Source organism: Nannospalax galili, unplaced genomic scaffold (genome assembly GCF_000622305.1).
Source record: "Nannospalax galili isolate Female #2095 unplaced genomic scaffold, S.galili_v1.0 scaffold463, whole genome shotgun sequence".
NCBI lineage: Eukaryota > Metazoa > Chordata > Mammalia > Rodentia > Spalacidae > Nannospalax > Nannospalax galili.
This window is the reverse complement of record NW_008349529.1, coordinates 801155-814120: the sequence shown is the minus strand read 5'-3', so window position 1 is coordinate 814120 and position 12966 is coordinate 801155. Positions and strand designations below refer to the sequence as shown.

The 12966-nt window shown below is 42.0% G+C and overlaps 1 protein-coding gene across 1 annotated transcript in view; it reads right to left on the bottom strand.

The window, feature by feature from the left end:
- Nucleotides 1-11305, bottom strand: part of Cand1 (cullin associated and neddylation dissociated 1) — a 47439-nt gene extending 36134 nt beyond the window's left edge. Inside the window, exon 1 of the mRNA XM_008846960.3 lies at nucleotides 10896-11305. Within this exon, the coding sequence (XP_008845182.1) occupies nucleotides 10896-10963 (68 nt within the window). The 5' untranslated portion in view covers nucleotides 10964-11305. The remainder of the gene's footprint in view (nucleotides 1-10895) is intronic.
- Between the last annotated feature and the right edge of the window lie 1661 nt (nucleotides 11306-12966).

Genomic DNA, 12966 nt, shown 5'->3' with positions numbered 1-12966 from the left:
AAACTGGGCATGGTGGCACACGCCTCTAGTCCTAGCACTTTGGAGGCAGAGGCAGGTGGATCTCTGTGAGTTCAAGGCCAGCCTGGTCTACATAGTGAGTTCCAGGACAGCTGGGTCTACAGGGAGACCCTGTCTCAAAACAAAAACAAAAACAGCAGACAATCCCAAATAAAGTTTGAGGGTTCTGATGGGTTCTACTAGAACACTGCTCATTTCTTTAATCATCACTTACTTCCAGTCTACTATGCAAGAAAGTCTATGCAAGAGTTAAAAACAAAAGGGGAACAAGACACAGCCCAGGACAACAAAGAGTATGTATTAGAATAATGAAGTCAACTGATCTCCAAAACGCCATGATTAACAGTTAGTTTTAAATTTTGAAATGACTACCAGCAAAATTACCATTCTATAAGCAGATTCAATTTGGAAATGACTTCTGCTGACTACTGTTTTACATACTAAGGGCAGAGATGGTAGACTCAAGTGCTCTTCTCTTCCATCTAATGGGACAGACACAAATAAGACAAATTTCATTCATGCATTTTTTTTAAATACTAAACAAATCTGGTGTGTAATTCCAGGACTTGGGACATAAAGGCAGAAGGATCAGGATCAAAGCCACATTTAGTTAAATGAGTTTGAAGCTAGCAAGGGCCACAGGAGACCCTGTCTCAACAAAACAAAAACTACTAGTAGACGAGAACATGGAAACAATCACGTCAAAGAAACTGCCTGCTAGCTTAGATCTCAAAAGATTAACGGGAGTTTCATGGGCAAAGTTGGTTTGGGGTTTTAATTTTTCCTTCTTATAACAGTGATGGAGAGGAGCCAGAGAGCAGTTAAGAACTACAACAGCAGTTCAGTGTGGATGGAGCACAGAAACCTAACAGAGAAACTTAACCAAACTAAAAGGTAATGGAAATGTAGGCTCAAATGAGGCTGGAAATGGTTATTATATAATGAGAAATCTACACACCAGGTACTCTATAAACTGCTATGGATACATGTCTGGCAAAAGCAGATGTGGTCCCTGCAGGACATGATAATTTTTAAAACTGCGAGTATGAGTAAACACCTACATAGAACGAAGATGAATGCTGCAAAGGAAAGAAATGTATCATAAAAAAAAACACAAAACAACAATGGGGTCAAGAGTGCTTGCTCCTTAATCATGAGGATCAGAGTTCAGATACCAGCACCCACATCCAACAGCTATAACTGTATCTCCAGCCCCTAGGGACTGTATGCCCTATTATGACATCGGTGGACACCTGCACACACGTGCACATATACTTACACAGATACACAAAGACACACATAAAAATAAAGTTAAAAAACATGATGACTTGTCAAAATACCCAACCTAGACAGCAACACGGGCTCAGTATTAGTTAAGAGTGAAATACGATGAACAGACAGATTATTCTGGAATGGGGGGAGGAGGGGAGACCTGATACCATGTAAGCAAGGGACAGGAGTTAAGGAGATCTGTAGATCATGCTGGGATTTAAGGCTTTCTACTAAGAGTGCTAAGAGTGATGAGTAGCTCCTCCAGAGATGGGACAGAGGTAGGAAACAGAAGGATTAGATTTGCCTTCCAGAAGAACCACTACAATAGTGAACACCAAAGAGCCAATCATCAGTTAGCCAGAATAGAGGCCAGTTAGAATTACTACAGCATTAAAAAAAAACCACAATAGGCCAACTAAGTTCTAACAACAGAAATGGGGGGGGGGGGGGGGGAATGTAACAGCCAGTCAGTCCTCATTACTCAAAGACTGTATCTGTGAATCAACTTATTTGTTAAAAATTATTAAAGTTCAAAATTAATACACCACATTTCTTAATCATTTGCAGACAGCTACAGAGTGAGAAAAAATTCAAGTCACTCAACACACATCCTTAGCTACAGGGGAACTCTGTCCCTTAGTTTTAACTCTCATACCATAAACAAGCAGTCCTCTTCTCAGACCATTTCATGCCGAGTTTTTCACATTTATGCTGCTCGTTTATGCTGCTGGTGATTTGACTGTTTAATGCACAGTCTGAAGTGCTGCCTAGTATTCCTAAATGCAAGGAGGCGGTGACATGCCTTTTGGAAAAAAACATTCAGAGATGTGTTATGCCTGAATGCTAATGACAGTTAAGATCAATGTTTAATCAACCAGATTAAATGAGATATTTTTAAACATAAAACAAGACTATGAATTGAACAAATGATGATAATGCAGTGATCAGGGGCTCAGAGGGACTCAACCTCAGTATCTCCCTAAAACCAACAATTCAAGAATCAACAATTGCTAATTCCACGTGTATGGGAATTTTATAGAACACATTACTACACACAATGAGGGACAACTACTTTGGATTTACACATAGGAATAGATAATAAAGAGATGGACTAGAAGGCAAGAAGTGAGAAAGAAGTAAAACACAAGATCTGGGTGCTAGAGATGGCTGATCATCTTTGTGAAGCGTTTCAACGTTACTGTTCAGACAAGGTCAACATCAGATGGTTCAATCACTCATCCTACAATGAATGAGAAATGATGAATGCCTCTAATCTTAAGCAACAAAGGTAACCAAAGTTAAAGTATGAATATCATCAATTCATGTAGCCACTAGCCAGAAAAGGACTGAGAAATTAACAGAGTCCATGCCAACGAGAAGCTCATCTGAGGCCCATACCTAAGCCTCAATGTTACCATGAACTGATGCTCTGATGTCTGTTTATAGCTAGAGCATACTGTTTCCTCAGACTTAATCTTAAAGAATATCCACTTCAGACAAGGTCACAGAGCAATCAAGATTATCATACAGTCCTCTTACTTGTTAAATGAGTGACTAGTACTTCCTTACCAATTACAGCTTTTCCATTATTTAGGCCTATAAAATTTAAGATGCAAATCATGGACCTGCCCTCACTTTCTGAAGACATTCAATTTTAAAGCAAAGCTTTGCTTTCTCATATCTTTCCAAAAATTACCCAAATAGTAACCTCTTACTGAGATACCCCACAGCTTTTGTTCCCAATGACTCTAATAAATATACCTAACCATCAAGAAAAATTCAAGAGAAGAAATGTGGCATCTGTGCCATATTTAAGGAGAGCATTGGGGCATGGTGGCACATGCCTTTAATCCCAGCACTTGGGAGGCAGAGGCAGGCAGATCTCTTTAAGTTCAAGGCCAGCCTGGTCTACATAGCAAGTTCCAGACCAGTTGGGGCTACAGGGAGACCTTGTCTCAAAAAGACCAAAATAACAACAAAACCAAAAACAGTAGAGTAAAGAAAACAAAGCATCCACTGCATCCTTTACATAGACTGTTAGGGAGGGACTTAGGGAGAACAGTTTTAATAAACACAGGCACTAGCTAAGAAGCTGAATGAGAACTGTCAGTGAGAAGGAAGCAAAAAATAGTAGTGATTATTTAGGGGAAAATTCTGATGGACAGAATGAAGGAGTTTGATGAGAAGGGCCCTGAGACCAGGAATCTAATTTGAGAACTAGTCATCAAAGGACTAACAGAAGGTTGGAGAAGAGTAAGTAACATCCAGGTGTTCCTCTACTTGAGATTTCAGCGAAAGTTCATTTATAGGCCAAAATAAGAATAAAGATGAATGCGAGCTGGAGAGATGGCTCAGCGGTTAAGAACACTGATTGTTCTTGCAGAAGACCCGGGTTCGTATTCCAGCACCCACAGGGCAGCTAACAACTGTCCGTAACTCCAGTTTTAGGAGATCCGACAGCCTCTTCCAACTTCCATGGGCATTGTACAACATGGGTGCACTTACCTACATGCAGGCATAACACTCATACACATAAAATAAAAATAATAAAATTTTTTTAAAAAAGAATAAAGATGAATTAAGATGGAAGGGGGGAAGATAAAATACTCAAAGTGCTAGCTAACTTTCAGCCTACTATGCAAATTCCAGGTGGATATAACCTGCAGGCAATGGCATCTTACTCATGCATTCAACAACTGTTTTGGGGATATCAGCAAGAACAACTCACATTAAGCTTTCTGAACATGGTGATTCACAAGATAGAATCTGGAACTTACACACTGGAGTTATTCTACTGTTCAAAGTTCCCTGAGAGCAGAATGGACTCATCCCCAGGAAATCCAACACATTAGAAGACACAATGTTAGAGATGGATACCTTGTATTGTACAACGAGCGACTTCCACCACCTCTCCCTTCACACAGAAAACACAACTTTACTCTTGATTTCATCAGAAATCAGGTGATATGAGCCAACTTTTATCACCTAACAATTACCTTTCAAAGATCTTGCTCAATTCCACTCTTACCTTTTCTCATGTATTCTCTAGAAAGCTATGAATAAACCTGGAATATTAGCACTCCCCCCTTTTCAGTGGTGAATTCTAATCACTACTGATCATCTGTGCCTACATAGATATATAAAATCGAAGAAGTTATAACTATCAACTTGTCTTAAACTACTAAAAATGCCCCCAAAATAGTTTTTAAAATTATTTTTGATGCATTCTTATTTTATGTGTATTTTGCCAGCATGTATGTAAGTGCATCCATGTCATGCAATGCCCACAAAGGTCGAAGAGGGTGTCAGATCCTCTGGAATTGGAGTTACAGACAGTTGTTAGCCACCATGTGGGTGCTAGAAATGGAACGATGGTCCTCTGCAAGAGCAGCCAGTGTTCTTAACTGCTGAGCCATCTCTCCAGCCCCCTCAAAACACCTTAAACTCTACAAATCTATTGATATTAAACCTGCTCTTCTGCCAGGAGTGGTGGTGACACACACCTGTAATCTTATCACTCAAGAGGCAGACATCTATCTTTAAGACTGAGGCTAGCCCCTTGTCTATATACCAAGTTCCAGACCAATTGGGATTACAGGGACACCCTGTCTCAAAAAACCAAAACTAAAAACCAATAAGCCCTTCTTCAAGAAAAGGCAGTCAACATAGTAGCACTTAACTTAAAAAAAAAAAAATTGTTTTTGTATGTGTATGCATGCATTACCTGCATGTAAGTTAAGTGCACCCGTGTTAAGTTAACTTGCACCCGTGTAAGTTAACTGCAGTGCCCGTAGAGGTCAGAAGTGGCTGTTGGATCCCCTGGTACTGAAGTTACAGACGGTTATTAGCTGCCATGTGGGTGCTGGGATTCAAACCCAGGTCTTCTTCAAGAACAACCAGTGTTCTTAACTGCTGAGCCATCTCTCCAGTCCCACACTTAATATTTATGTTATTGTGGAAAGCTCACACTTGCAGCTATGACAAGGTCCCTTGCAGACCTAAATTTTTACTAGCTTGTGAAAGTTTTCAAATAGAAACATCTTCCAATATCCAAAACAATTAAACAAACTTTGTAACATAAACCACCAATGCTTATACTCTATCATATAAATTACTTTAGTAGTGTATGAAGTAGCAGAGAAACAGATTTGTTGATTTTACAATGGTTTCTTAAACAGATTTCCCCAAATTCTTACATGATTTTTCCTCCCTTAACGCTAGAACTAACATGTAATTCAAGAACTACAAGCACTCGAGAAGCCAGAAGCCTAAAAAACTAGACAGAGGATTCAGTTCACTAAGGGCAGTCCCCCATTTTTTTTTAAAAAAGAAATTATCTATTATTTTATTTTATATATTTGATTGTATTGCCTACATGTATGTAGGTGAAACTATGTCATGCAATGCCCACTGCAGAGGTCAGAAGAGAGTACTGGATTCTCCTGGAATTGGATTTACAGACAGTTGTTAGCTGCCATGTGAGTGCTGGGAGTCAAACCCGGGTCCTCTACAAGAGCAGCCAAATGCTCTTAACTGCTGAGCCACCTCTCCCACCTCTGGTTCCCTAGTCTTTTTTAAAAAGAATTTATTCATTATTTTTATTTTATGTGTATGGGTATATAGTCTACATGTAGGTAGGTGCACTGGTGTTGTGCAATGCCCACAAAGGTCAGAAGAGGTTGCTAGATCCCCTGGAACTGGAGTTAAGGACAGTTGTTAGCTGCCATGTGGGTGCTGGGAATCGAAGCCAGGTCTTCTGCAAGAACAACCAATGCTCTTAACCGCTAAGCCATCTCTCCAGCCCCCGGTTCCCTATTAAGGACTTTCCTCAATCAGTTAACTACCCAACTACAGGACTAAATCCTCTTCTCCCTCTTCCCCAGTCAAGCTTTATGTAATGCTGTTTTCACGCTTTCTCTCCCAAGAATTTAATTTTCACAATCTCACTCAGCACTCCATAGACATGAAATCTATTTGCTTTTATCTTCTCTGGCACTTAATACCTGACAGCTACATATTGCCCTGGGGTTATTTACTTGAATTCTTCAAGTTCAGGAAAGTAATTAAACTATCTTCCAGATCAAAATATTCCATTAATCTGATTTTAAAGGCAACAAATTTAAGGCCTGACCAAAATGTTCCTAAGTCAAAATTCTAAAGAAGTAGCATAAAACAGACATTAAGCATTCATATATAGCGGTCCAGAAATCCCAGATCTAATACCCGACTCAGGGCAAATAAGGAACTAATCCAAACCCCAGTTTCCTCAAATGTAAGAGACTGTTACTATCCACTTTTATATAAGGGTAAATAAAATCAGGTGTATGAATCTCATAAGAAGCAGAAATATTATTACACACAGAAATGAGTATTTTCTTTAGCTGTTGATTCTTAGCCATACTCTAATTCATCTGTGGTGGTGAGCTGTATGAAAATAAGTTCCCTCAACCCACTGAATTTTCAGTATTCATAAGACTTAGTTCATTCACATTAAAGCTTTCACTCTATTTACAGACTCACCTGACTAACTGTAACAGATCATTTCCACTTCTTGAACACACCTTTAAAGGTTAATGGACCTAAATAGCAAACGCGTGTGTCTGTGTAAAGGTTTTTGGAGGAGCAGTCTGAGTACACTCAAGAAGTGTTTCTGTTGGTAAAAGATGTGAGATAACGTATTCTAAGGTACGCTGACAATAAATGATGTCTCTTCATTTTTTTTCTGAAGGGTTATTTGAATTAGCATTCACTATCTTTTTTTCCTGGTATTTTTGAGACTGGGTCTTCCTGTAGCCCCCGTTGGCCTGGAATTTGCTATGTAGACCAGGTTGGTCTTGAACTCACAGGTATCACCTGCCTCTGCCACCCAGAGTGCTGGGATTCAAGGCGTGCACCACCACGCCCAGCTAGCATATTCACTATTTTAAAAGTAATCTTTCCCAAACTCAAGGCTAGTAGGTGACAGATACTACCCTAGACCTTAGGATACACAAATGCCCCCCTTTCTCATTCAGTTCCAAGTTGTGATATTTTGCCCCCCAATGCTTCTTCAGTTCTCCAAAATATCAGTACCGACCTTCAAAATACTAAAACATTAAAGAGAAATATTCAAATTTTTTTTCAATAAAATGAGCCTATGATTTAAATCCACAAGAGATCTTTAAAATTCTGAATGTGCAAATTTCTAAAGTTTGTACTCAAGTACAAACTTTCTGCCTTAATAAACTGTGTTCCTACCTTAAAAGACCTGAAATCGTTGGCCTTTTCTTAAACTTTTGTGACTACTACACATCTGCAAGCCTCTCACAAGTGAAAATGTAATGTCAAAATAGCTTACCTAAAAATCTCACAATCCATGACAAAGAACTACACAAGTCTAGAACCCACATCTCTGACTAGGTAGGCAGTTCTTTCTTCATTCTGGCAACATTGTTTCTTCATTCTTTAAAGGCAAGTCCAACTTTTTGACAATGACATGCCAGTCATCTACCAAGTTCATCCTTGAGAACTGCACAATTAAGTTACCAAAAAAAGAAAACCCAAACCAACCCCAACAACCAAAGCACTTTAAAAAAAAAAAAATCTCATGTCTTAAGTTTTCAATTTTATGCTGGGCCATACTACTAATAGCTATTCTGGACGGGGCTCATGTGGTGCCCAGACTGTTTTATACAAGTTAGGTCTTACATAATGCTAGTTAGCCTTGCTCTTAAATCCTGTCAATAAGTATTTGAAAATATGTAGTCACAAATCTTGGTTTTGCATCAAAACTAAATTTCTAATGAGAACTATACATGACTTTTAAAAATGATGTGTCTTCCAATACAGTGAAACCTCTATATCTAAGGCTCATGGAACACAGCAGAACAAAGGGTAGAGATAATATTAATACATCTCTCAGCTCTCACCAGCAAATCTTCCTCATACAACAGATTACAATGCACACGGCACAACTGACTAAGTTTTAGAGGACAAGAGACTGCAGAGTGTGTGTCCCTGGATAGGATTCCTATATTAATCCTTACCCACCCACAGCTCAGGGACCATTAAGGAAGGGGGTGGGAAAGGGACTGTAAGAAGCAGGGTTGGTGCATGAATACAAACAGGTTTTCAGGCCACTGGGAACTTGCTCATGAACTTGCAACAACGGTGATAGCATGTAGAAGTAGAGTAATGGGTAGCAGGCCCCAACCCTAGCTGAAGAACTATTAACAACTGATTACTGCTGGGTGAGGGAGATTAGATCTTCTTGAAGGGCAGGTGACTCTAGATAGGCTGACTAGACTCCAGTGGATGAACTGAGGGACATCTGGCTACAAAAGCCTGACCACATAGGACTTAACATATATGACAGAATGCATAACATCAAGGGGGGGGGCCTATGGAGGTATGGATGGGGGAGGGGGGGTCTAAATTTGATAAAGATCTATTATATAAAATGCCCAAAAATGCAATAAAGACATTTTTAAAAGTTAAGAAAAAAGGTGTGTCTATATACTGAAAATATAGAAAAATATTCTAAGTAGTTGGACTCAAAGTGTTATTTTAATTAATCTTTAAAATGTTTGATATTTAGTATATAGAGTACATCAGTTCCAAGGGCTTGTCAACTGGATATTTAAGGTGTATTACAAAGTCTTTAAAATAAAGTCAATGTAAATATTTTAATGATGTCCAATTAATGGAAGTCACTGTTGCTGAAGATAAACCCCACCAACGTTGTAGCTCTACATCAGTGTTTTGATTAATTCCAACCCAAAGGTACATCATTACCAAATTTGGCAATCACTGTAGTTTAGCATTAAGACACTATTACTTCTTTTACCTACGTTTATTTAAAAACAAAACAAAAACCCAGGTATGTATACCTTCCTTTACAAGAAATTATTTCAGTCAATAATTGCATAGTATTCCAAACATATTATCTACCCTAAGTATGATCATAAAAGTGCTTCCTTTAAACAAAAATTAAATTGAATCTTAATGAAATTTAGAATTCCAGCCACCTGAATGACATCAGTGAGCTGAGGATCATGCCTACCCTCACATAGTTGGGACTTGAACTGAGTACAAAGACCCATAGGGAACTCAAATAGCACCCTAATCTTCAAGAGTCTTAATTCCTTCAATCTGCAATTTTTTTGCCCTTGAGCCACAAAAATCTAAAACTTCAAAATGTCCGGAAAAATATTTCACTCTCCCTCTACCCCAAATCACAGTGAAATCTTCAGGGAAACCAGCTTTCAAAAAAATGAAGCCAGCTGGGTGAGGTGTTACACTCCTTTAATCCTAGCAATGGGGGGAAGGGGGGCAGAGGCAAGCAGAACTCTTGAGTTCAAGGCCAGCCTGGTCTACACAGCAAGTTCCAGGTCAGATGGGGCTACATGGAGACCCTGTCTCAAAAAGACCAAACAAACAAAAGTCAACACTTAAAAGATCTCTAGGCAGTAACAGAAAAACTTTAAAGTTATAGGTGGTTCTGAGTCACTGCAACAACACTATTTCCATTTCAGTAACCACTTTAATATACCAGTACATGAACTTAACAGACCATTAATTTTCCCCATGGTGCCCTTTTCTCAAATCAGAAAATTTCTTTAGATTGGACAGATCTTCAGGTGTTAAAAAAAAGTTCACACACACAAACCCCAAAGTCTGAAGCCTGTTTTAACCGAAGACTATTTGTTCTTTTTAAATGCATACAAAATTACAACTCCTAAAGCATTACACATCAAAACTTAAGTGTTAAAGAAATACAGAGCTTCTTTTTTCATAAAGGTCTTACTTATGAATACGTGGGAATTAAAGATGCAATAATCACTGCAGTTGGGGGGGGGAAACCTATGAAAATATGACATCTTGGATATGCACATAAACACGAATTTGGAACCACCAGTCCAGGTCTCCCAGGGATAATATGATAAAGCTTCACGCTCACCAGACCCATTTCAAGAAAATTCGTTTGCTTGGTGTAAAGCTCAGCAATTCACCCCACGGGCCGTGATTTTGTATATTGGGATAAGAGACTGAAATTTCGAGATCCGGCCTGCGTTTCGCTTGATTAGGGAAACTGACAGGGATGCTGGCGGGAAAACCCTAGGGCCAAGTTTCCTCCACCCTAGCTCCCCTCCGCCTTCTTCCCACCTTCCCGAACAGGAATTATGCCAAGAAAAAGTATATAATCCAATCAGTGAATGCCTCTGAAAAGTTGATCGAGGCACCCCTTCCTGATGGCGGGAAGGGAAGCAGCTGCGGCGCTGCCCCCGCAGAGGTCGGGCTAGGCCCGGGAGGACCAGCGAGTAGGCCCGGCGGCCGGTCAACCTGGAGGGCCTGGAGGGACGCCCTTCCCCACTTGGTGTTACCGGGGACGCGGCGACTGTGTCACCGGGGGTGGACAAAGGATGCGCTGAGGCCTCTGGGCCCCCGGGGACCGACCGTGGCGGACGAGGGCCTGGAAAGATGGGGGAGGGGGTGCAGGACCCTGCGGGGCCCGGAGCGGGCGCCCAGCTGCTGCAAACCCGGCGGGACGAAGGGGTGGGGTGGGGCCTGCGCCAGAGCCTGGCCGCAGAGAGCGAGATGGGGTTAGGATCGGATTTCGGCCTCACCTAAAGTCCTTGTCGCTGGATGTCATTTTTTCCAGCAAATTGGAAATGTGGTACGAGGCGCTCGCCATGTTGCCGGCCTCGATCCCGCCCGCTGGCGCTGTGGCTGCTGCGGCCCGCGGCCGGGGCTCCTCCTCGCGTTGGCGGCGGCGCCTGCTTCCAGGGTCGCAGCGCGACGCTGACTAAAGGCGCCTCGGCACGCTGGCCCCTCCCCGAGAGACGTGAGGCCCTTCCCGGGGAAGCAGAGTTACCGGGTCGGCCTAACGACGGCGCTGCTCGCTGTACGACGAGCTCATGGGAGGCGGGATGGGCAGCTAGGCCTCGCCGGGAACCCAGACACTCGGGCTCGGGGGGGTATAGCTCCCACTCGCAACGGACTCGCTCCCTAGGGCAAGAAGCCAAAGCCCGCCTCCTTCCCTGGGTGGGCGGGGAAAGCCTACGCGGGACGCAGCGGGGAGGTAGGGTCAGAGTTCATCAAGGCCTGCCCACGCGTGCAGCCCAGGCGCTGCTGAAAGGGGCGCTCCTATTGGTTGGGACCTGCGTCAGTCTTCGCGTGGACCGCCTTTAAGGAGGCGTGGCTACGAACGAAGAGGCTGTTCTCACGAGATTTTAAAGCGACGGTTAAGGGACTGGGGATGAGTGGCCAAAGTCGGAATGCTTTTGAAATAGCTTGTTTCCGTCTGTATGACATTAAGAAAAAATGTCTTACGATTTTCAAACGGTGTAGAGCTTGCGAATAATAATGATTAGAGTTAGCTTGGAGTCCAACAGGAGGTTTATAAAATGGAGCTTTCCCTCCGAATCGTACGCGTGGCCGACACCATGCCCTAACAACCACGCCACGTGAAAACCACAAGTCCCAGAATTCAAGAAGGTGAGAGGCTAAGCCGGACTGGATTGGCTGCGGGAACCTGTAGCTTCCTCATTGGCTCCGGGGAATGGAGAGACTATTGGGATTTGCAGGCAGGCAACTGCAGTTAAGCTGCATAAAACCTTACAACCAACGTGTTTTGCGTTTCTAGCTTGGATTCTAGTTTCCCTCAAAATACACCCCCTTTTCACCCTACCCTGTTGCGTTGTATTTCCAGAGCTAGGCTGCTGCGATTTGAGCAAGCGCATTGCATCGTTTAGTGTTTTGTGCCGCGACTTAGTCAGGGCTTCTGAACAATCTTTGGCTAAAGGCAGCAGAGCCTGGAAACTTATGGCTGGACATGCTTGTTTTCATTTTTTTACAGCCAGCTGCCCAATTCCAGCAAGGTCTTAATAAGACTAAATAATGTATCGTTAAAGATTATGTTCAGGGCCCACTCGTTTTTACTGAAAATGTCTTTTAAAACACTATTCCCGTGCCAGGCGTCGTGGCGCACGCCTTTAATCCCAGGACTTGGGAGGCAGAGGCAAGCGGATCTCTTGAGCTCAAGGCCAGCCTCCCTCAAGGGAGACCCTGTCTCAAAAAGACCAAGAAAAAATACACTACTCCGTAGTCGACTCATGTTCACTTGATCCTATAGCTGTGTCTGGATATCCTGTTAGATACAGCAGCCGTCAGAGATGAAATACCCAGACATTTCTGTACTATCCAAGTCTCCTTATCTGTTCAGTATTTGAGAGTTTTCACAAAAAATGTTGACAGCTAGCGATCAACACCTAAAAAAATCTCAAGGGTTTGATGTAGTTGAAATTGAAACTGGCAGACCTTTCTAATAGAAAAACGGCCCAATGAAGACTTCCAAGTGGCAACTGTATTTTAATACTCAAAACAATAAATCTTTAAAATAGCTCACTGCCTCCAAATACAAGCAAAACAACCTGAACAAATGTTACTGAGTATCTTCTAAGGAACTGTTATATTATGGTAATAGCAGTTAAAACATCAAAATGTGATTTGGACTCACAGTACCTGTCAGTTCAAGGGACTTGCTCACCAGCCTGCTGTGCTCTTAGAAAGTGTTGCAACTGTGGACTAGTAGGGGTCCACTGGGTATGCTCTTTAAGACTCCCTCCGTCCCTCCCTCCCTCCCTCCCTCCCCCCTTCTTCCCTCTCCTACTCCTTCTCCCTCTCTCTCTCCCTCTC